Genomic DNA, 24,525 nt, shown 5'->3' with positions numbered 1-24,525 from the left:
CCTCTCACTGCTGTGGCCTCTCCCGTTGCGGAGCACAGGCTCCGGACGCGCAGGCTCAGTGGCCATGGCTCACGGGCCCAGCCGCTCCGCGGCATGTGGGATCCTCCCGGACCGGGGCACGAACCCGTGTCCCCTGCATCGGCAGGCGGACTCTCAATCACTGTGCCACCAGGGAAGCCCCATGTTAGTTACTTTTTAGCCGGTCCCCAGAGTTGTTTACGGGATAGAGATTAGTCCCTACTGCTTGCCCACTGCTGCCCACTGCCCTTCTCTGGCCCTGCCTGCTCCCAGCAGTGCCCAGGGAAACCCCTCAGCCTGTTGCTGGCCTTGCCGTGTCGGCCTCTAGGCCCTTCCGTCTGCCACCGGCAAACCGCACTTCAGCCAGCCTGGCTTCTGGGTCCCACCGTTGTGACCTTGAAGATTTCCTCGGCCTCTGTTGGTGGGGGGGCATCCTGTCACCACCGACCCCCCTGGCAGGTCCCTCCTTGGCATCTCTCACGGTGCCTCAGCCACTGGTGGCACCCTCTTGTTTGCCAGCTCTGACAGACACATTTCCCCTTTTTTCTATTGTTGGTCATTTCAGTGGCTCCTATGTCATCATCGGGAAGCAAGTCTGTCAGGCATGCAGCTGCGGGGTGACGTACACTAGTGAGAGGCACAGCAATGAAAACAAGGGCATCACCTCAAGTGAGAGGAAAACAGTAATGACAGAAAACTGCAGCAGGAAGGAGCTGTGGGAATCTATTGCTGGGGACCAAAGAGGCAGGCGTGACCTGAGCGCCTGTGCAGACTGGCTGTGGGGACCTGAAAGCTGGATATTTGTCGTGAGGGCACCGGAGGCCAGCTTTGCCCCGTTTGTGAGGAGGGTTGCCGTGAGCACCCTGCGGCGTGGAGGAGACACGATGGAAGAGACGTAGCTAGATGTGGAGGCCGGGGAGCAAATGCTCACGACACAGGCTGTCCAGGGGAAGAGACGAAATCACAAAAATGTCAGTCATAACGACTGGCTTCTTGGCTTTCTCCCATTCTTAACTCATTTGGCCAGCCCCCTCTGCAGTGGCCTGCATGGGGACAGTTGGTGGTGAAGCCACCCAGCTTGGCTTTAGTCATGCTCCACGACTGTACCAGCTTCTCACGCCGGGCTCGATCCTTCCCCCACCCACAGCGGCCCCGCATCGCCTTCCGGAGCGCTCCCCCGGCTCCCGCTCTCTCCCCTTTCACAGCACTCAGCAAAATCGCTATGATTTCATTATTGACTGTATGCTTTAGAAGACGGTTTGTACCAGGAGAAAGAGAAGAAACGGATGCAGGTAGAAAGTGTGTCTTGTTACCGGAGCAGCCTTGGCCCCAGCACAGCTCGGGCCCACTACCTAGATTGTCAGCTACCGAATGACTGAGTAGGTGACATGAAACACCTCCACCCCGCTCCCCGTGTCCTTGTCATGATGACTTCTGTTCAAAGCTTGCCCCTCCTTGCTAGGCATTCCAGAGTGGAAGCAGTTTCTGCCACCTTACTTTACTCCTGTCTAGTTCCAGAACATTTTCATCACCCCCAAAGGAAGCCACGTGGAAAACAGTCTGGAGCTTCCTCAAAAAGTCAAGCATGGAGTACCCGTGTGACCCAGTGATTCCACTCTAGGTATAGACCCAAGAGAATTGAAAACATACACCCGTGCAAAAAACTTGTACTCAAATATTCACAGCAGCTAAAAAGTAGAAGCAACCCAGATGTCCATCAACAGATGAATGGATAAACAAAAAGTGTGGTGTGTCTATACAGTAGAATGTTATTCAGCCATAGAAAGGGAAGAAGTTCTGATACATGCTACAATGTGGAAGAACCTTGAAAACATTATGCTGAGTGAAAGGAGCCTATCACAAAAAGCCATATGTTATATGATTCCATTTATATGAGAGGTCCAAACAGGCAGATCCATAGAGACAGAAAAGAGATTAGTGGTTGCCAGGGGCTTGGGAGTAAGGGGGGCTGGGGAAGTACCTGCTTAGTGGGTATAAGATTTCCTCCGGGGGGGTGACAAAATGTTCTGGAACTAGATAGTGGTGATGGCTGTACAACATTGTGAATGTACTAAGTACTGCTAATGGTAAATTTTATGTCATGCATTTTACCACAATAAAAAGAAAGATCAAACACCCTCAGAATATTTAGCCAACAACCTTCAACTTGGCTAAATGCCTAGTCATTAAACTTCTTGGACTAGATTCCTTTCTGACCGTCGTGGTTACCGTGTCCTGGGTTTCAGAGATGGCATTCAGGTCAGCGTGGTCCAGTCTAGCATGTGTCACCGTAGGTCCCCACATTCGCCAATTTCTCTCACATGGACAGCAGAGCTACTTGCCTGAGCGTTGTAAAACCTGCCTTTATGATTTAGGGTAATGGGTGAAGTCAGCTGTCATTTTAGTGGGTTCTTATAAAAATTGAGATATAATTCACATACTGTGAAATTCACCCATTAAAGTGTACACTGGCATTTAGTACACTCATAATGTTGTGCAACCATCACCTCTATCTAGTTCCAGAACATTTTCATTACACCCCCCGCCCCCCCCCCCAAAAAATCCTGTACCCATTAGGAGTCGTTCCCTATTACCCACTACCCCCGGACCCTGGCAATGAATAATCTACTTTCAATCTCTGGATTTGCCTGTTCTGGACATTTCATATAAATGGAGTCATACAGTGTTTGTCTTTCTGTGTGTGGCTTACTTCGCTTAGCATAACGTCTTCAATTCAAGGTCCATCCATGCTATAGCAGGTGTCAGAGTTTCCTTCTTTTTTTTTTTGGCCCCACCACGGGACTTGTGGGCTCTTAAGTTCCCTGAGGCCCAGGGATCGAACCTGGGCCCTTGGCAGTGAGAACATGGAGTCCTAACCACTGGACCGCCAGGGAATTCCCCAGTTTCCTTCTTTTTTAAAGCTGAATAACATTCCATTATATGAATGAACCACATTTTTTAAATAAATTTATTTTTATTTATTTTTGGCTGCGTTGGATCTTTGTTGCTGAGTGCAGGCTTTCTCTAGCTGTGGCGAGCGGGGGCTACTCTTTGTTGCGGTGCGTGGGCTTCTCATTGCAGTGGCTTCTCTTGTTGCGGAGCACAGGCTCGAGGCGCGCGGGCTCAGTAGTTGCGGCTCACAGGCTGTAGAGCACAGGCTCAGTAGTTGTGGTGCAAGGGCTTAGTTGCTCCGCGGCATGTGGGATCATCCCGGACCAGGGCTTGAACCTGTGTCCCCTGCATTTGCAGGCGGATTCTTAACCACTGCTCCACCAGGGAAGCCCCAGACCACATTTTGTTTCTGCATTTATGTGTACCTGGACACTTGGGTTGGTTGGTTCTACCTTTTGGCTACTGTGAACTGTGCTGTTATGAACATCAGCGTCCAAGTATCTGTTCGAGTCCCTGTTTTCAACTCTCTGGGGTCCATACCTAGGAGGGGAATCGCTGGGTCACATGGGAGCTCCACGTTTAACTTTTTGAGGAACTGCCTGACTGTTCTCCACGGTGGCAGTGTTTTTTCAAACTTCCTTCTCTCCCGTGTGTGGTAGACTCACGCTTTCAAGGTGAGACTTACCGTGTGGTGCTCATTGCCTTCATTCGGGGAGGGTTCTACCTTTGGGTGGCAAGAACTGTGTTTTATTTAGCTTTTCAAAACATAGACAGTTTCTTGCATCTTCTAAAAACTGGGGTGTTAAAAAATACACTGAATTCAGAGCGGGTCCGCTAAACTTCAGGTTCCACCATTGAAGCCTTTGAGCTGAACCCCATCCCCTTTTTTGCTCCCCAGAGACCACTGAGACCCTCTTCCAGTGCCAGTTTGATTTCTCTCAGATCTTTAAAGGGGCCAAAGCTGGCGTCTCAAAGCGCTGCTACGTTTATTGATTCGTGCAGAGAAGCCCCCTTGATTCTGCGATTCTGCAGCTCATACTGGAGGATGGAAGCAGCCACTGCCAGGAGGCCATGTCTCTCCTCTGGTTCCTGACCATTGACCTGGGGAAGTGGCCGCCACCCTGTCCTTCCGGTTCGTGGCTTTGTTGTGGTACTTGGGCTCCTTACGTAGCTCCATGGGGTGGATGACTGGGAATGAAAGGTGCTGAGACACTCCATCTCCTGAGATTGGCCTGATGCAAACATGACTGAAATTGGGAAAGGTCAGGATATTGCTGGTGCTCTGGAGGTTTCCTAGAGCTCACTCTGGAGGGGGCAGGATTCAGATTCAAGTGAAGAACACCTTTTAGCTGTGGCTTTCACCTGGCTTTGTGGCCTTTCTTTTCTTTTTCAATATGGAAGCCTTGGAGATTGAGTAGTCACACCTCAGCTGCAGTTGTCTGGTCAGCTGCACATGTCAGCTGTTGGCTGATTGCACCGCTGGAATGCACAGGAGCCTCGGGTCAAAAGAGTGCTATCAGACCCCTCGGGATACAATGATTTGGCCTGAAATCAAGATTCCGGCAACTCTCATTTTCCTTTGCTAGATCAAAGGAAGGATTTGCTCTCATGTTTTCGTTTTAGCAGCAAAATGACCAAATGATGTTTTTTTCACACAAGAGCCTTCTCTCAGTCTTCGTAGATATTTAAGATTTGTGAAGGCCTTCTGCTTCAATGTGATACCTGCATTTCCCCCACACAGTGCACAGATTAGTTGTTCCATCGGTATTAGAAGTCAGGTCCTAGGCAAGGCTGCCTTTGGCAGTGATTTTTTTTTTTTTTTTTTTAACACGAGGAAGTACCTCAACACCTTCATTCACACTCACGGCTTCACCATACAGAGCATAACGCTGTTGAAAACATTGCAGTTCTTTGAGCCACTACAAGAAGGCACTTCTGCGAGGTTTTCAGCCTTTTCTCTTAATGTATTCATGTAACGTGAAGGCGTTCTCTTTAATTGTTAGGAAGCTTGACCGAAACGGCTCTTAAGTATTCCTGTCCAGCAGCAGTTTCCGGTTATGTTGCTGTCGTCTGCCCCTTTGTGGACACGTTGCCCCTGCCGCCGCTGGCAGTCGCTCCATCGCGCTCCTGAGCCCTGAAGGATGGCTCTCCTCAGAGCATTCATCCGGGGCAGTTTGTGCACTCGGGGGCTTCAGCATCAAGCTCACGTGCGACCATATTCACGTTGCCCAAACCCCCCGCTGCTGCCGTTGTAGCGCCTTCAGACCAGGGAGCCAGTCGCTCCTCGTTGTCCTGTCTCTTCAGTCTCCTTTTGCTCCTCACGCCGCAGCCCATTTTGAAGAGTCCAGGCCCGCCAACGTGTTGGATGCCCCTCTCTTTGGACTCTCCCAGGCGTTTCCTCGTGGCCTCTTCCTTCTCCCTGGCTCTTCTGCCGGCCTCCTCCGTCAACAGGACCCCTCCCTTCCTTCCCTGCCTCTTTAGCCTGCATATTCCTTACTTTCTGGCCAGCTTGTGAGTACAGGTAAGACGTTTTAAACACTGTCCTCTGTAATATCTTCTAGAAGATGTTCGGTCCGGCATTTTTAGTAGTTTCAGCAAGAGGAGTCTCTGCAGACCCGTCCGCCTCGTTGCTGGGAGCTGATCTGTGGAAGCCTGGGACCTGTCGTCCCAGCATGACTGTCCTCCGTGACCCCTCCCTCTCCATCACTGTAGACGTCACCATCTGCCTTTCTGGGCCCTCGGTGACCACTCCGGCGTCATCTCCTGCCAACCCCGACCCACCGGGGCCCAGGCGTCCAAAGTCATCATGTACTCACTGACTCAAGCCTACTGCTTTGCGTGCTAAACTAGCCCGTGCTACTTGAAGCTGATGGGCAGGGGAATGGGGCCGTCAGAGGAAGCGGAGGTAGCATAACATGTGCGTTGTGATCATCCCTTGGCAGAATTAAGCGCTGCTCCTGTGCACCGAGCAGGGAGACGACAGGAAGGAAGATGCACGCTGTCTGGGGGGTTGAGCGGCGGGGTGGCGTATTCAAAATGCACTGTGCGTGGAGCAGGGAAGGCCTATCGGAAGACGAGAGCGAGGGCTGGCCCAGAATGCATACACAGAATGCTTATCCTGACTCGCTTCTCCCTCCAGGGAGGGGCGTCACAGTGGTGACAGGATAGGGCTATTGATAGTGCCGGCCCGGGCCCACCTGGTCTAGCCTGCCCCGAGCACTCCTTGTTGGCCTGGGACTGGGATAAGCACTCCTCCTCAGCCCTAAACACCCAGCTGTGTCTGGGCTTCCTCCGTGCCTGGAACAGAGGAGAGGATGCTCTTTCTTTGTTGCTTCCCCTCACCCCCGCCCCCGAAATTGGGAGCTCTAGAAGACCAGAGAATGATGCTGGTTCTACCCTGGCCTCCCAGCCCTTAGCAGAGGCTGGCTCAGGGCAAGGGCAGTCGATGAACACACGTCAGCTCAGGCATGACCTCAGGCAGGTTCCCTTGTCTGGTTGTACTTGCTTTTCTTTTCACCTATAACACTGAAGAGTTGAACAGGTGAATACCCCCAACTCTAAAATGTGTGAACTTAAGAACTAGGTGCTCAGTTCTCACGGTCCTCTCAGCAGGTGTGTGTGTGTGCGCACATGCATGCAGAGATACACGGTCTGGAGGGCTGTTTGGTTTCTTCTTTGTTTTTTAATATTTATTTATTTATTTGGCTGAGCCAGGTCTTAGTTGCAGCACATGGGATCTTCATTGTGTCACGCAGGCTTTTTAGTTGTGGTGTGTGGGATCTTTTTAGTTGCAGCATGCGGGATCTTTAGTTGCGGCATGCAGGATCTTTTACTTGCGGCTTGCATGTGGGATTTTAGTTCGCTGACCAGGGATCGAACCCTAGTCCCATGCATTGGGAGCGCAGAGTCTTAGCCACTGGACCACCAGGGAAGTCCCTGTTTGGTTTCTTTGAAAAAGTGTGTTTCAGCAAACCCTATAATCCTCCTGGTGGGGGGCCTTGAGTACTCGCCTAGTACCCCAGCCTGGCCCCCTTCCTCAGGTTACCCTGGCACTGAGCAGGTGGCTGGGCCGAGGGTAAACTCATTTGGATTACCTGTTTTCCATCATTTTTGCCTCCACTCCACACCCAGCAGAATGGCTTCCAGACTTCTTCGTGGGCTTTTATTTGTTTTTAAGCAGAGAAGTAGCAGTCAGAAAATAAAGTACCAAACACCTCTGTGCTCCTCAATGCACAGAATTGAAAATCACCATATTCTCACAGTTGCTTCAAGTAATTTCAATTTTTTTTTTCTTTTGTCTGCATTGGGTTTTCGTTGCTGGGTGTGGGCTTTCTCTAGTTGCGGCGAGTGGGGGCTTCTCTTGTTGCGGAGCACAGGCTCTGTGCACGCGGGCTCAGTAGTTGTGGCATGCAGGCTCTAGAGCGCAGGCTCAGTAGTTGTGGCGCACGGGCTCAGTAGCTCTGCGGTATGTGGGATCTTCCCGGACCAGGGCTCGAACCCGTGTCCCCTGCATTGGCAGGCGGATTCTTAACCACTGCGCCACCAGGGAAGTCCCAAGTAATTTCAATCTAAAAGAGCTAGAATAATCACAGAGTTAAAGGCCTTTTTATTCCCATGTTTGGTGCTATTGAAACTTCATTTATTGTATACTTAGAAACAGTTGAAAAGGTAAATTTTATGTTATGTCTGTTTTATCACAATAAAAAATTCTAAAAATCCAAACAGTTCATTTAGGCTAAGTCAGAGTCCGGGCACAGGGGCCTCCCCACTTTGTAGCCAAAGAACTATGTTCTCCCCTCCTTGAGCTTCTTTTGGTTTGTTTATGTTGAAGTGTAGCTGGTTACGGTGCTGTGTTAGCTGCTCCTTCAGCTTCTCGACGCGGGTGTGGCTGTAGCTCCCCCCTGCTGCTGGCCCAGGCTTCGTCATCCTCGGTTGGTGGCATCACCATCCTCGCAGGCTTTGGCCATGGCCCTTAGCTCATCCCCGGCCCTCGTCCCCACACCGGCCAGCTCTGTTGCTCCACCTCCTGGTCACGTCCCCAGTCCTTGCCCTCCTCGCCCTGGATCACATGCCCAGAGCGCCCCAAGAGGCCTCCCACAGGCTCCCTGCTGCCCACTTAGGTCCCTGGCAGGCCATTCTCCACATAGTAGCCAAAGGGATCCCATCACACTCAGAATAAAACCCGACACAGCCCCACGTGCCCCCTCGAGGCCTCTCTGCTGCCTGGAACCTTCTTCCCCCATAAGCCCATTGGACCCTCACTTCCTTTATGTCTTTCTCTACTTCCCCCAACATCACCAAGTGGGTTTTTTCTTAACTATATTCTAATCAGTTCATTCTTTTGGACAGTCACCTGGTCACTGCGTAGCCCAACAGAGGAGCCCTTTCAACCCACGTCCTTTTGACCCTTCTGCCACCCCTGTGCGCTGCCCTGCCTTTCCACCCCACAGGCCACCCCAGAACTGGAGCCCCCACTTTTCCCCAGGCTAGCCTGGTTCCCCTCCGTGGATGCTAGGCATGTTCCCTTCTGTTCCCTTTTGTTTTCATTTTGGTTTTGGTTATGTAAACTTTTACATGATTCAGAAATTGAAATTCTGGTTTGACACACCCGGCGAGGTCTTGCCTCACTCCTGTCCTCACCTTGGTCCTGCCTACCCCGTGCCAGGACTGATTCCCTTCGTTTTTGCCATCTGCTTCCTAAAGTCCCCTTCTTTTCTCGCCCAGAGGGCTGCCTACAGTGTACGGTGTTCCCCTCACAGGAGGTCCTGGGGGTCCCTCACTCATGGTTCGGGCCGCCCGGCTCTCCGTGGTGCGCACGTCGGCGTCTGCCCATCAGGTCTCTGGCGGCGGCCGTCTGGCTTGGCCACAGTCTTGAGCTGATGAAAAGAATGTTGTCGCCAGTAACATCGGGCATCTGTTGTTTTGCATTTCTGTGGGTGTCTCTTCAGGGTAGGTTTCTAGAAGGGCTGGCCCTAGATGGCATCGGCACCCTTGCTTGTACCTAAGAGGCATTCCTGGGGCGTGTGGTTTGTGCTTGACTTCACCGTAGTTAAATTATCGGGGGAGTGCAGATGAGGGCTCTCAAGAAGCCAGCCTTTGCCATCGGTGCAGTGTTTTTCTCGGGCTCGGGACTGCCCAGGTTCCCGTGGTGACAGTGGGCTGCGGGCTGCATGGAGCTGCCCATGGCTCTTCCTCATCTCCCATCAAGGAGCTAAGCCTGGAGAATTAGAAAGTCAGCTGTGTGCTAGAGCTCACACTCGGGGCCCTAAACTTCTGGAGGCGGAGCCAGGATAGGGAGGAGGTCGGGGCGCGCCCTCCCCACACCCTGTCTCCCCATATGCCTGACCTGAGTGTTCCTGGTGCGAACTCACCACTGGTGACTTAGCCACGTCATTGGAGTCTGGTTGCCAGGGCACGCCGTGGTGCCTTTGTTGCGGTCTCCGCGGTTTGGCCAAGAAGGGAAGTCACTTGGGGTGGGCCGACGTGAGCCGCGTGGGCCCAGGCAGCTCTGGGACTGAGATCTGAAGGACAGAGGAGTCTGGCTCTTTTCCCGGATGAGATGAGCTGCTAACTGCGGGCTTCTCAGGTGCCTGATTCCGAGCCCACGATTCTTCTTTCAAGCCTCCCTGGCCCGGGTAGTGTTCTTGCCCTCTTGGCCTGGCCATGAGCGCATCATGGCCAGACCCTGATCCCGGGGCCTCACAGTGACCATTGCCGAAGTACACGAGGAGGGGACCCTACCGGGTGGGACGGAAGCATAGGGAAGGAGCTGTTCTGTTGGCATGAAGGAATGAGGAGGTGCCCGCCCTGGAATGAGGAGCGTGTTCTTCTGCACCTTTCCGTTCTCTCTGCTCTTCCATCCCATCGGCCAAGGCCAAGGCCCTGTGTCGTCAGGAGCGTCTGGTGATAAAGGCTCCCCGACCTGGGATTGCTCCTCTTCTCATGCCAGAACCCTGGGCATCAGTGTCTGGTTACCCACGTCCGCCAGTGTTTATACAACGCCTTTGTGACTCTTCTCCCTCTGGGGTGTTGACCCATTGTTGAGATGAGGAGACCGAGGCACGGGATGCTGAGCTCACTTGCTCAGGTCGCGTTTGAAAATGGCAAAGTCAGCATTTGAGCTCAGGTTGGCTGGCTCCGAATCTGCGTGTTTTTCCACAGCGCTGTGCTCTGCGCCGTCGCCCAAGGGGCACTGTTGGACTGTTCCCGTCAGCAAGTTGTACTGTGCTGTTTTTACTGAGCACACGTTTGAGAAAACCCAAAACACAGAAGCTGTAGTAACAGCCAAGCCAGTCCTTCGTGACGAGGAGCCCCCCTCCATTTTGGTGGGTAGGTCCCTCTCCGGCAGTCGAGGAGGGCCTCTTGTCATCCGTCATACACGGAGGCCCTCGGGCACAGCTCGTAACACTGAGAAGTCACCTTCTCAGTGCAGGCATGCTAGGAGTGGGACTCAGGCCATGGCGCAGGTAGGGTGCGGTGGGCCATCGCCGTCAGCAGCCCAAGGGCTCTAAAATGATGTGTGCAGGGGAAGGGCATCTGGATCTGGGCGAGCACTGGCAGGGCAGCCCCTCTCTCAGGGCCCTGCCCACGCTGGGGCGCCCGGGGCCTGCTGTTGCTCACTGTTTCTGCAAACCAGTGTGTTCTCCGTGATACTTACATACTCGTTTAATACTTCAGGGAAGAAAAGTCAGAAGAACAGGATCTCCAGGGCCTGAAGGATAAACCTTTGAAGTTTAAAAAGGTGAAGAAGGATAAGAAAGAAGACAAAGAGGGCAAGCATGAGCCCCTGCAGCCAGCGGCCCACCGCTCTGCTGAGCCGGCAGAGGCAGGTAAAGCAGAGACCTCGGAAGGGTCGGGCTCGGCCCCAGCCGTGCCGGAAGCTTCGGCCTCCCCCAAACAGCGGCGCTCCATCATTCGCGACCGGGGACCCATGTACGACGACCCCACTCTGCCTGAAGGTTGGACCCGAAAGCTTAAGCAAAGGAAATCTGGCCGCTCCGCTGGGAAGTATGATGTGTATTTGATCAAGTAAGTAAGGGTGACTCCTGTTTCTACAGAGCGGGGAGGGCCGGGTGGGCGGGGGGTCAGGGACCGGTGCTAAAAAACTGATGGGGACCCCTTGGAGTGGTAGCTCTTTGCTGCTCCTTGATCAGGAAAATGTGTGTGCATAACCCCACCTCGGGTCAGGGGCTTCAGTAGTGACCACTGCTTGCGGGCGCGACCAGGTATGCTTGGAATGACCGCGTACGTAGGTCACTGCCCTGAATGAGATGTGCCCGGGGTAGCAGAGTGTGGCTTTCCGCACCTGCCGTCAAGGCCTCATCTGGAGCTGGAATAGCAGTAGGGCCTACCCAGGGCCTCAGTGAGGGCACCAGGAGAGGCCGCCTGGGAAGCAGTGAGGACGCAAGGTCCTGCCGTGCACACTGGCCTGGGCTGGGGATGCAAGGGAGCTCCCTGGGCTCGCTGCCATCTCCCAGCGGAGGGGCCCTCCTCAGAACCTGTTAACCTCTTCTTTCTGGGACAGTACTTCTCTGACATTGCGTCATGAACCCAAAGAAACAGGAGTTCATAGGGCTCAGTCTGCTCTGTGAATCATGTTGGGACAGATGGGCTCTCTGATAGGGCCTCTGGGGAGAGACCCAGATGGGCTCCGTGTGCCTTTCCCACTGTCCCTTGGGCCTTTGTCCAGCTGTGGGCTGGTCGTCGGGTGTTACCTGTTGAAACAGAGTAACTTCGAAGCCAGAGCTTCAGAGGACAAGTGTGAATGCGTGCATTTCAGTTCTTCCCCTTAGATGGTTCCAGAAAGGTTAACAGTTTTCAAAGGCTGCTTTCAGACAGCCTCATTTAATTCCAGCAACTCAGAAAAGGGTGAGCAAAGCGTTATCCTACTGACGGATGAGGAAACTGATTCCAAAAGAGGCTAAGCAGCGTACCCGAGTTAGCCTGACAGCTAGACAGGGTCCCCAGGCCAGACCCCTTTGGGGGCCAGAGGAGCTTGGTAGCAGGCAGCTGCTCGTGGGCATCCAGTCAGCACCAAGCCGTTCTGGCACCAGAGCAGGCCTCGCGGGCGCCCACGGCCGTTGGGCAACCCGATTGCTTCCTGTGTAACCGAGGCCGCAGCTCCCTAGTTTTAGCTCATCTCAGCTTTTCTTAAATGTGACTCTTGTTCAGCTGTATCGTCGGGCATGCCAGTTGCAGAATGTCTCCTGTCAGAGGGTTTGCCACCACCTTCTCCTCTGCCCCATCTCTGACATGGCTGTGGAAGCTTCTGATTATTCTTTGTGTCTCTCCGTTTGTTCCCACAGTCCCCAGGGAAAAGCCTTTCGCTCTAAAGTGGAGCTGATTGCATACTTCGAAAAGGTAGGCGACACCTCCCTGGACCCTAATGATTTTGACTTCACGGTAACTGGGAGAGGGAGCCCCTCCCGGCGAGAGCAGAAACCACCTAAGAAGCCCAAATCTCCCAAAGCTCCAGGAACTGGCAGAGGCCGGGGACGCCCCAAAGGGAGCGGCACCACGAGACCCAAGGCAGCAGCATCAGAGGGCGTGCAGGTGAAAAGGGTCCTGGAGAAAAGTCCCGGGAAGCTGCTCGTCAAGATGCCTTTCCAAGCTTCGCCGGGCAGCAAGGCCGAAGGGGGTGGGGCCACCACGTCGGCCCAAGTCATGGTTATCAAACGCCCCGGCCGGAAGCGAAAAGCTGAGGCTGACCCCCAGGCCATTCCCAAGAAACGGGGCCGAAAGCCGGGCAGTGTGGTGGCGGCTGCCGCCGCCGAGGCCAAGAAGAAAGCCGTGAAGGAGTCTTCCATCCGGTCTGTGCAGGAGACCGTGCTGCCCATCAAGAAGCGCAAGACCCGGGAGACGGTGAGCATCGAGGTGAAGGAGGTGGTGAAGCCCCTGCTGGTGTCCACCCTTGGCGAGAAGAGCGGGAAGGGACTGAAGACCTGCAAGAGCCCCGGGCGGAAAAGCAAGGAGAGCAGCCCCAAGGGGCGCAGCGGCAGCGCCTCCTCGCCCCCCAAGAAGGAGCACCACCACCACCACCACCACGTGGAGCCCCCGAAGGCACCCGCGCCGCTGCTCCCGCCCCCGCCCCCGCCCCCGCCGGAGCCCCAGAGCTCCGAGGCCCCCGCCAGCCCCCCCGAGCCCCAGGACTTGAGCAGCAGCGTCTGCAAAGAGGAGAAGATGCCGAGAGCAGGCTCGCTGGAGAGCGACGGCTGCCCCAAGGAGCCAGCTAAGACTCAGCCCGCGCTCACGACCGCCGCCGCGGCCACAGAAAAGTACAAACACCGAGGGGAGGGAGAGCGCAAAGACATTGTCTCATCCTCCATGCCAAGGCCAAACAGAGAGGAGCCTGTGGACAGCCGGACGCCCGTGACCGAGAGAGTTAGCTGACTTTACACAGAGCGGATTGCAAAGCAAACCAACAAGAATAAAGGCAGCTGTTGTCTCTTCTCCTTATGGGTAGGGCTCTGACAAAGCTTCCCGATTAACTGAAATAAAAAATATTTTTTTTTCTTTCAGTAAACTTAGAGTTTCGTGGCTTCAGGGTGGGAGTAGTTGGAGCATTGGGGATGTTTTTCTTACCGACAAGCACAGTCAGGTTGAAGACCTAACCAGGGCCAGAAGTAGCTTTGCACTTTTCTAAACTAGGCTCCTTCAACAAGGCTTGCTGCAGATACTACTGACCAGACAAGCTGTTGCCCAGGCTTCTTAGGGTGCGCCTGCACCTCCCTCCCACCCAGCCCCCCCACGTGGTCGTTAGGGGCAGAGAGCACTTGAGAGGACACTCCTGGTTTTGGTGCCGTTGGCGCCCCAGTCTCAGCTCTCCTCCCCCCACCCTGCCCGGCCTCCAGCTCCCCCGCCTCGCCCACTCCCACCCACGTCGGGACAAGGAGGTGTGAGGCAAGAGAGGCAGGTGGATCCTTTAGAGAAGATGCGGATGGCCAGTGGCTATAGCCCGTGTGATCCCACCTGTGGTGGCACAAACCTGGCCCCACGCCGGCCCCAATCCAAAATCGACAAGGACATTTCACAGGACGGGGAAGTAGCACCTGTTCGCCCCAGTTCTGGCCTGGCTAGGAAGGAGTCATCCTTTGAGCCGCTGGGTGTAGACTGGCCTTAGCCAGAGGAGACGATGGCCCAGGGCTGGCCTCCCGCGGGTGGCGCTAGAGAGAGGCCGCCAAGGCCGCAGGACAAGGCCCAGGCAGGCAGGCCCAGGCTCCAGACCGCCGAGCGCAGCAGGCCAGGCGGAAGGGATTCCTAGTCGCTCAGAGCAGTTGTGACTGGTAGTTAGAGCCTTAGTAGATGGGGCAGGGGCCAGGGGGAAGGAGGGGGAAATGTTCTTCCAAAACTTTCCAATTCTAACTCCTCTAGGGACAGCTTAGAACTATTTGCACTATTGAGTCTTCATGTTCCCACTTCAAAACAAACACGCTCTGAGAGCAAACTGGCTTGAATTGGTGACACTTTGTCCCTCAAGCCACCAGACGTGACGGTGTTGACAACTACCTGGATCTGTATATACCTGCGCTTGTTTTAAAGTGGGCTCAGCACATAGGGTTCCCACGAAGCTCCGAAACTCTAAGTGTTTGCTGCAATTTATAAGGACTTCCTGATTGGTTTCTCTTCTCTCCTTCAATTTCTGCCTTCTTCCATTTCATCCTTTCATTTCTTCCCCTCCCCCCCACCCTCATCCCTTCTGTTCCAGGCAGCCGCAGTGCCCAACTGTACCCTGAGCCGACGCTGTCAGCTCAGGGCCCCAGAACTCACCCCCCTTGGCCTTCCTGCCGTCAGCCCCAGCCCCCCTCCCACCCATTCTGAGTCCTGAGGAAGCCCCAGGCTCTGCTAAATCCACCTGGCCCTAGTGTGCCTCGGCCTCCGAGGGGCAAGGGAGTGGCAAGGTCTTGCTCTCCTAGGAGTCCCCTTCCCTGGTCAGACCCCGGATCCCAGGCCTTCTCAACCTTCCCACTCAGCAGAAGTGGGGGAGGGAGAAGTTGGGCCGGATATGGATTTCGAAGCCAAGGGCAGCACAGAGACCCACTGTGGCCTGCCAGTGTCATTGAGTGGCCCAGCCCTGACCTTGGCCTCTGCCGGACCGGCTAGGGGCGGGGTGGTCGGGCGGGGCGGCAGGCAGAGCAAGTGCAGATGCCCCACTGCTGATCCTCAGAGCACAGGTTCTTTTCTGCGGGCCCCGTGTGGCCTCTGCTTGCGGGAGACGGGGTGCGCTCGTACCTCACGCATCTCCACGTGTGCACCAGGGCTGTGGTGTGGGCGCGTAGAGGCTTGGGCTTGTTTTGGGGTGTTCATTGACCAGTTTCAATTCAGGATCCCGTGCTTTCACCCTCTGTTCAGGAAGTCCTTATCTAACTGCATATCTTCATCATATTGGTATATCCTTTTCTGTGTTTACAGAGATGTCTCTTATCTAAATCTGTCCAACTGAGAAGTACCTTATCAAAGTAGCAAACGAGACAGCAGTCTTATGCTTCCAGAAACACCCACAAGCACGTCCCATGTGAGCTGCTGCCATGAACTGTCAAGTGCGTGTTGTCTCGTGTATTTCAGTTACTGTCCCCTGGCTTCCTCACTGCGGTGTAACCATGAAGGAGTGAAACATCTTAGAAACCGTCTAGCACTTCCTTGCCAGTCCTTAGTGATCAGGACCCATAGTTGACAGTTCCAATCAGTAGCTTAAGAAAAAAACATGTCTGTCTCTCCCAGAATGGTTAGAAGCAAGGGAGTTTGCTCCGTTCTGTTTGTGGAGTCGTAGCTGGCCTTTCTAGCATTTTTGTATCCATTTCTTGATGCTGCAGAAGCAAGTCTCACAACCAAACCTGCTCTGCTGTCGACCCTCCGGGCTTCACTTATGACTCCTCCCCAGGAAGGGCTGGGCGTCGGAGTAGGGGGAGAGTCCTTCGGGATCCCTCTTCCTCCAAGGACAAAAGGCTCCTGACCCTGCAGTGGCCTCGCACTCCTGGTAACCCCCAGAGGACTCTTATTCACGTGAGCACGGTGTCCAGCCCGTTTGTCGTGGGGCACCATCTCTTTTGCTCGGTCAGGTTTTTAGGCATTAATTACACTTTTCGTCCAGTAAAATGTGGCTCCTGGGACCAGTATCAAGAGCTGGCCTCCCCATCAGCTTGGTACCATCTGGTCCTGGGCAAAAGAGAGCTGGGCCTGCCATTGCCCCCGTTTCACCCATAACAGTTCATTCTGGGGCTGACTGGCATTGGTGGTCGAGAACACAAAGTTTCAAGTGTCATTTTCTTTGGGCCTGGCCCGACCTGCAGCCTTCCTCACTCCCGGCTTCTTCCCTTAGAGTTTCAAGGCTGCAGGTGGCGCCTGAGGCACCTTAGGGTTTTCTCTCCCCGCCCCCCTTTCTTCCACATTCCCTCTTCCCCAAATAAAGGCATTACTAGTGAGTCACCTTTGGGCAGGGGCCCCGAAGCTCCCATACCACCTCTGTCCTGGAGTCAGGTTGACAGGAGGTTGGAGGGAAGGCCTAAGCCACGGAATTCTCACCAGCTGTGTCTGGCCCAATTTGGGGGTGTGACCTCGATTTTGTGTGTACTTGAAGACCATGAAGATCGGGGGCCATCTCTTAGGGACTGTGTAAAGAAGGCAGGAATTGACCGACAGCTTTCAGACACCCGTGGGCTAGGTCAGAGTCACATTCGGTCTCCCCGGCCCTCATTCTGGTTATTAGTGACTACCTCCTCACCTGATGGAATTCTGTGTGTCCTCAAGCTCCTCCCACCGTGCCCGGCCCAGCCCCGCCCCGCCCATTGGTGGGCTTGTCCTAACCAGTGTAGTTGCTGGCCTTGACACTGCAGTGAGCTGGGGACACTGGGCCACAGCCAGGCTCCATCCAGTTCAGCTCCTTCCGCTGCTGCTGTACTCCCGTATCGAAAGGCACAGGAGACACTCAGAAATGCCACGGCCCCTAGTCCGTCAGTGCCAAACTAGCCAAGGGCCCCATCCCCTCAGCTCCCCAGAAAGTGGAAGCCGTGGTGGTGGCCCGGGGACGCCGGAACGGCCACAGCCAGCACCTGACTTCTACTCCTGAGACCCCATGCCGGTGCCGGCACCAGTCTTGTTCAGCAGTGGCATTCCAGGCTAGAGGCCACAAATGGTGGCGGTGGGACCTGGAACAGCCCCACGTGGTCGCTTGCCCCTCTGCCTAGCTTGTCATCGTCGTGATGGCCATCGTGAAGGAGGGTACTAGCCAGAAACAAACCAACCAGTGGGAAAGGAGTTTCCTTAGCTGACGGGACTTCTGGATTTTAAGTAACTTTTAATAAGCAGCTCAAGCCCAGGAGGGAACAGAGGGTGTGAAGTGACTCCACCAGGTGTGGCCACCTGGATCTCCTGGAACCCAAGTGGAGCCTGAGCTCTGTGCCCCCTTTCCGGAGCGTTCCTGCCAGGCTCTCTGGGGTGACGGGGCCAGGGGAGGTCGCAGATACCAGCTCTAGCTTTGTCCAGCCATCCCTAGCAGCGTTGTGGCCCCAAATTGTTTCCTGATGCGAGTTTCCCACACGGGTGGCCCAGGCCATCCAGACCTCGGGAAGTAAGCTCTCTCTAGAGCCCTGTGTGCATTGGCCTAGCCAGTCCCCTGAGTCCCGGCCAGTGGCCCCGGGGTGGGGGGGAGCACAGCCATGTTACCAGGCCTAGTAGTAGAGCCCCTGCTCTCTTGCCCGATGGCCCCGCCACGTCGTGTTCTGGCTCTTAGCTGCTCTCTGCAAGGGCCCCATCTCACTTCTCTTCATCCGTGAACCCGTCCACTCGAGGGGTTTGTTGAGTCTCGGTTTTTCTTTTCTCGGTTGCTTCTTTCTCTTTTAGAAACTCTGTCAATCTTCAGAAAACATAGTGTAATTGTTAACAATTCTCTAGGATACTGCCTCCCCCAGGGTCTAAAGTTCCATGTTAAAGGGGAAAAAAAGTGAACACTGAAACCCCTTGTCGACAATTCAGAAGGAAGCCCTAAAAAACATTTAGCAGGAAACTACATTTCGATGTCTGAATGAATAAGAGCAAGCTTTTGCAAAAACGCTGATCTAACAGTACGTGGAGCCTGGCCTAATGTGTGGCAAGTGCTGCGGGTGAAGGGGAATCCGGCCTGAAACTGCTGGATCTGAGCCTTAGGGCCCTCGTGTCACTGGAGAGCCCGTCTCTCCGTGGGTAGCAGTCCCTGAGGGCTCAGCTGCCACCCGGTCCTGGGAGAAGGCCTGCCTGTTGCAAAGCTGCAGGAGCCCAGCTCTGGGTGTGGGAAGGAAGGAGAGTGCTCACCAGTGAATCCGAAGGCCCGTGACCTCCTTGCTACCCGGCACCACCTGTTCCTTGCTCCTTTCTGATTTCCGCAGAGCCTACCCCAAGTGCTGATTTGTCAGGAAAAAGAAGTTCTAACTAGGGTGATGTCTCTTCCCCAGCCTCTGCCTGCGGTGCAGCCTGCCCCCAAGGACAGCCCCCAGCTCTGCTCTTCTTGGGGCCTGGGTGAAGGGGTGTGCCCCCTCGCCCCTCACCCGCAAGCGCCCCCGGGGCAGAGGGAGGGCGGGGGCGAGGACCCTCATGGAGGGAAATCCAGCTTTGAGTTTCAGAACGTTTGGGAAACTTGCAAGTTACCTTTGCTGTGCTGGGTCCCCCTCTATCTTCCCTTTCCTCAGGTCCTGCTCAGCAGTGAGAGAAAATGAAATCAAAAGGCCACAAGCTTTGGCCCCTGCCCACTGGTAGTTCCTCTCCCCACAGTGTTTGTGTGTCAAGTGACAAAGCTGTTCTTCCTGGTGACCCTGATTATATCCAGTATCTTACAGACTATACGCATAGACCTGCTTGGTCTCTTCTATCCTGGGCTTTTGTTTTGCCTTTTAGTTTTGCTTTAAGTTCTTCTGTCCCTTTTATTTAATGCACCGACTAGACACACAAAGCAGTTGACTTTTTATATATATATATCTGTATATTGCACAGTTATAAACTCATTTTGCTTGTGGCTCCACACACAAAAGAAGACCTGTTAAAATTATACCTGTTGCTTAATTACAATATTTCTGATAACCATAGCATAGGACAAGGGAAAATTTTAAAAACAAAAACAAAAAAAACACAAAAAACAAAAACAAAAACAAACAAAAAAAAAAAACCAAAAACAAAAAACAAAAAAAAACCGACAAATCCGTCTGCTGGTCACTTCGGTCCAAGCAGATCTGTGGTCTTTCCTCGCTTCTTTCAAGGGCTTCCCAGTGCCGAGTGAAGGAGGCTCCGGGCAGCATCGGGTTTTGCACTGTTTCTCCCGAGCTTGTGAGAGAGGCTCCAGGGTGCCACTGCGGGACGGCTCATTTCAGTGGGTGGGTGCAAGAGTGCTCCCTGGCTCTGGCAAAGCCCGGAATGGCACTGCCTGGTCCCCTTCGATCTCTGGGTGGGGCAGCTGGAGTCCATGGGGGTGGCCTGGTCCCCCCACGCCTTCCAGCGACCCAGTCCGAGTGATGGTATGTGGAGAGCCGGCTCAGCAGGCCTCCCCACCGGCAGGGCCCCCGCTCTGCCGAGTCTGGGGGCTGGAGGGGAGGCAGAAGGCCGTGTCTTGTCTCTGAAAGTGTGAGCCGTACCAGGTAGAACACCAGGGACCCCAGAACCACACGTGAGGTTCAGTGGGTCCCCTCCAGGAGGTAGCGAAGACTCCAGAAATGTCCCTTCCTCTTCTCCTCCAACCTATGAGTAATTGCATTTGCTTTTGTAATTCTTAATGAGCAATATCTGCTAGAGAGTTTAGCCGTAACAGTTCTTTTTGATCATTTTTTTTAAGTAATTAAAAACACCAAAAAAAAATAAATCCAGAAACTTGTTCTTCCAAAGCAGAGAGCATTATAATCACCAGGGCCAAAAGCTTCCCTCCCCGCATCATTACTTACTTCTGAGGCCTGAATCCAAAAGAGAAACACTCGTAGGCCCTTTGGGTGGCCAGGCTCCCCTCGGGCCCCTCGGAGGACCTGGGCAGGGGCAGCTTCCGGGCCCGGCCTGGGGGCTCGCCCCCGCCTTCGTTCAGTATTAGCGGTGGGTCCCTGCCTGCTCTCCCACCCAGCCCGGGGCCGGGGGCAGAGGAGGCTGCCGCCGCTGCTGTCCGGCCTCGCAGGTGGGTGTCCGCGTTATCTGCGCGCATATGCTTTCTGCCCGAGGTCTGAAATCAGCGCCGAGTTAGCCTCACCCGGTGACCTCTCGCCCTGCCCGCCCGACGCAGCAGGGCCCACCCAGTTCAGTGTTTCTGGGGAGCTGGACGGTGGAGTGCAAAAGGCTTGCAGAACTCGAAGCCTGCTCCTTCCCTTGCTACCAAGGCCTCCTTTTCCGTTTGAGTTGTCACTGCTTCAATCAATAACAGCCGCTCCAGAGTCAGTAGTCGATGAATACATGACCAAATATCACCAGGACTGTTACTCAGTGTGTGCCGAGCCCTCTCCTCGCGCTGGGCTCCGTGTACCCGGACACTGTAACGTGTGCTGTGTTTGCGCTCCTCCCCCTCCTCCTCCACGCTCCCCTCGTCTCTCTGGGGTTTTTCTGTTTGGGTTTGGTTTGGTTTTTATTTCTCCTTTTGTGTTCCAAACATGAGGTTCTCTCTACTGGTCCTCTTAACTGTGGTGTTGAGGCTTATATTTGTGTAATTTTTGGTGGGTGAAAGGAACTTTGCGAAGTAAATCTCTTCTGTGTTTGAACTGAAGTCTGTATTGTAACCATGTTTAAAGTAATTGTTCCAGAGACAAATGCTTCTAGACACCTTTTCTTTACAAACAAAAGAATTCGGAGGGAGGGGATGGTAACTGAGAGGAGAGGGTCTGTCCTTTCTCCCCAGGAGGGGAGATCCAAAGACAGAACCCCTGCCCAGATCAGCCAGAAGCCACCCAAAGAAGTTAAGCCTAAAGCCAACGGACCGAATAGCTGACGTGCTGCCATTTGCAAAGTCAGAGCAAAACCAGGTTTTGTTCCACTCAGTGAATTCTTTTGCGCACCGCCCCCACGCCAGGTTATTAGCATCATTATTTTTTTTTAAGGACAGACAAGGTTGATGTTCTTGCAAGGGGAGCCAGGAGGGGTGTGAGCAGAGCCAACCTCGCCTCAGTGGGAGAAGGCTGGGGTGGGCCTGAGGGGCGGGGCTCAGCTAGAGGACGGCCATCTCCCTGGAGACCTCCACCGTGGCCACAGGTCAGGTGTATGTTGACAGGGCATTACTGTTCAGGGTGGGCATTACTGTTCAGGGCACCATCATCACATCCCACCCCATCCCGCAGTGCACGACACTAACGTGACCTCTCGATTCCCCTGCTTTCCTGGACGAGAAGATGATGGTGGAGGGGGGCGCACTCCCTTTACTGTCATCCGATCCCCAGCAAAATTTGGACATGAGAAACCCCCTTCTTGTTTCATGGCAAAACCCGATCCTCCTCAAAGAAGCTGTTTACCTCCCATTGGGGCTGATGGAACAGGGACAGACGCGTGCTCCCTTAGCGCCCGGGGGGCCCCTCCTCTGAAAGGCAAGGACAGTGCTGACCCTAGTGACCATTTGTGCATGGGGCTTAGGAGCGGGAAGAACCAGGCAGGGTTGCTGCCCCCTCCTGAGTCGCAGGGACACAGGTCGCCCTGTGCAGAGGGAGCTGGCTCCAGCCCCGAAGCCCAGAAGCCTGACCAAGGGCGGGAGAGGTATGCGTGGGGCGTGGGGAGCCGCCCAGGACAGACTTGGCTGGAGATGTCTCCAGAAGCCCTCTATCGCATTCACCTTCAGTTTTTGTGTTTTGGGACAATTACTTTAGAAAAATAAGTAGGTCGTTTTAAAAACAAAAAATATTGATTGCTTTTTTGTAGTGTTCAAAAAAAGGTTCTTTGTGTATAGCCAAATGACTGAAAGCACTGATATATTTAAAAACAAAAGGCAATTTATTAAGGAAATTTGTACCATTTCAGTAAACCTGTCTGAATGTACCTGTATACGTTTCAAAAACACCCCCCCCCACTGAATCCCTGTAACCTATTTATTATATAAAGAGTTTGCCTTATAAATTTACATAAAAATGTCCGTTTGTGTCTTTTGTTGTAAAATCAAGTGATTTTTTCATAAGGTTCTTTTACTATTTGAAAAGATGGGCAGCACGCAGTTTTATTTTATTTTTGTAAGTTTTTTAATACGTGTGAAAGCCAAGAATACTCAGCATGCCTTTCTAAGTGACGCGTTCGCACCTTTTGTTGGGAAGTACTGTATCCTGTGCTGTTAGCATTCTCGATAAATCTCTCTGTGAAAGTGACTCCAGGTCTGGGCTTTCATTATCAGACAGCTCCTAGGACAGCACGGTGGTGCGTTTCCTGATCCACTCTGGCTGTCCCCGAACACGCAGAAGCCAGCCGCTTTCGGGGGCGGCCACGGGAGGAAAAGGCAGCCTGCGCCCCGCACCGGCCCCTCTCGGGGCTCCCCGAGGGCCAGGGCAGGGCCATCCCCTCGTCCTGGATGTGCCAAGGTGCTTTTGGAAACCCCCCATCCCCTCACCCCCAGCTCCGACTCCTCTGGCGCCTCCTGCCTGAGACCCTCCCATGGCCTCTGCTGACCTGGCTCCGGCTGCCCGTGTTCCCTGGCTTCCCGTGAGGCTGTGGGCGCTCAGGAGCTGGCGGCATCCCCACAGCCGTCCTCCATCAGGCTGTCGATGGCCTGGAGCGGACGACAGGTGCTCAGAGTCCAGAATCACAGGCACATGTGGACACACCTACTAGGAGGAGCACTAGACAGTCCTGGCCTGGAACATTAAAACGAAGGGTTGAAATTCGCCCCGTGTGCGTACTGAGCATCCCTCGGGTGCCAGGGCTGTCCCAGGAGCTGCAGTCCAGCAGTGAGCAAGTAGGACCGAGCAAGTGCCTGTTCCCTCAATGTGTGCGTGCCCAATAATTTCCCATCCTCGGCTTGGTACTCTCGGTAAGGGCTGTCCCCGTGGGAAGCCACTGGGGCTCAGGGTGTGGCTGGCCTCCTCTTTGGGAGTGGCCGGCGTTGGCTGCAGCTTCTAGGAAGAGGCTGCAACGGAGGCCCATCTTGGGCGGACCTGTTTTCTGGAAAGAGCCTTAAATAAGTCTGTGGATGGACAGCCTGGGGGCGGGGAGGGGGGTAGTAGCCCTCTGGGGTCAGGATCCAGAGGGCAAGGGGGGTGGCCAGGGAAGACCTGCTGCCTTTCAAGCATGCATCCAGTTGGAGAGACAAAAGAGGAAGCCACCCTTACTGCTCTGGGGGGGGTCTTCCCCCATCTGGTGGGGGAGGCAGATGAGTGCCGAGGCTGAAGAAGGACGCACCAGGGATACCAGGCATAGCAGGGGCTGAGGGCAGCTCCGCCCGAGGGGCCCGGGGGCTCTCAACCCCGCTCCTACCTGAGGAGCTGCTTGAGCTCCACCTTCGCGTGAGGGCCACGGAGCTATAGGTGCAAACTCGTGGGTGCGGGAGCCCCGGCGCATTCTTGGAACCCCAAGGAGTTCTGGATGGCTTAAGGCTGCTGATGTGTGCAAAGAGCCAGACAGAGGTGGGCAGGAAGGGGCCACATCGTGACAACGGTGGAGGCCGTGCGGAAAAGCCGGGATCCCATCGGAGGGCTTCGGGAACCGAGGGACGGTCTTAAGCAGGAAGTCGGTGTGGAGTGATTTGTCCCTAAGGAAGGCCCCTCAGGCAGAGATGAGGCAGGGAAGCCTCTGGGAAGCCAGTTGATCTAGGTTCATCTAGGCAGGAGGTAGTAGGGGGCAGTGGGCCTGCGGGGAAGAGACGGACTCCAGAGAAGTTCAGGGGGGTGACAGGAAAATGGTGGCTGCAGCAGCAGGGTAGGGAACAGAGAGTCCAGAGACGTCAGCGGCTGCAGAGCCTGGTGGGACGAAGGTGGGGAGACGTCAGGCCGGGAACGGAGCTTGGTGCCTGCTTCAGAAAAGAGAGTGGGAGCAGCCGGAGCCTGCCGTCCTCACGTGTGACAGGAGAGGAGGGACAGCCAGAGCTGAAAGCCTGTTTCTAAGACATGTAAACACGTTTTATGTGCTAGTGGGAAGGAGCCAGCGAAGAAGGAAAGATGGCAGGTACTGCAAAGACCTAACAATCGCTGGAGCAGGTTCCTGAAGGAGCGGAAAAGATGGGATCCAGGGCCCAGGAGGTGGGTGGAGATGCTCTGAGCTTCCAGACCGTTCTTCCTGCACCCAGCCTCACGGCCAGCTGAGGGGAGTCAGCCGGGGAGCCTTCGTGTGACACCATCTGACCCTGTCCCACCTGGATCTCTTGACCACTCTCCACAGCCTCCCGCATGAAACCGAAACTTCCGAAGAGGACCTCCCAGCGTCTCTCACAAGGCCCGCTTCTAGCCTTTCTGGAACGCCTGCGCTGTGCCCGTCGTCCCCGGGCCGAGAACCGCTCTCCTCCAGCCCTCGGGGCCCTGCTCAGACGGCTCCTCCTCCCGGCAGCCCGCCCCGCCCCGCCCCGCCCTCATCGCCGGGCCCAGGGGCGCTGCCTCCGCTGGGAGTGACCGCGCGCGGCGCCCCCGTGTGGCCGGGGCTCGTGACGGCGGCGGCGGCGGGCGACCTGGCGGAGGGCCCGGGCACCGCCCCTTCCGCCCCGCCGGGCGACGCACGAGGCCGGCT

General features: G+C 54.8%; 1 protein-coding gene across 6 annotated transcripts in view; it reads left to right on the top strand.

Annotated features, from left to right (window-relative positions):
• Window positions 1-13,421, top strand: part of MECP2 (methyl-CpG binding protein 2) — a 53,287-nt gene extending 39,866 nt beyond the window's left edge. For 2 of the 6 annotated variants that reach the window (XM_033417659.2, XM_004286441.4), the window contains 2 exons: window positions 10,588-10,938; window positions 12,216-13,421. In XM_033417659.2, coding sequence (XP_033273550.1) covers window positions 10,588-10,938; window positions 12,216-13,299 — 1,435 coding nt within the window. In that variant the 3' untranslated portion in view covers window positions 13,300-13,421. Of the gene's footprint in view, window positions 1-583; window positions 1,398-3,609; window positions 4,043-4,077; window positions 9,497-10,587; window positions 10,939-12,215 lie in introns of those variants that run through there. The other 4 variants (XM_033417660.2, XM_033417661.2, XM_049704430.1 and 1 more) reach the window with 4 other exon arrangements.
• The last annotated feature ends 11,104 nt before the right edge of the window (window positions 13,422-24,525 follow it).

This window comes from Orcinus orca, chromosome X (genome assembly GCF_937001465.1).
Source record: "Orcinus orca chromosome X, mOrcOrc1.1, whole genome shotgun sequence".
NCBI classification, from domain to species: Eukaryota; Metazoa; Chordata; class Mammalia; order Artiodactyla; family Delphinidae; genus Orcinus; species Orcinus orca.
The sequence above is the reverse complement of the archived record's forward strand: the minus strand, read 5'-3'. Positions and strand labels throughout refer to the sequence as shown.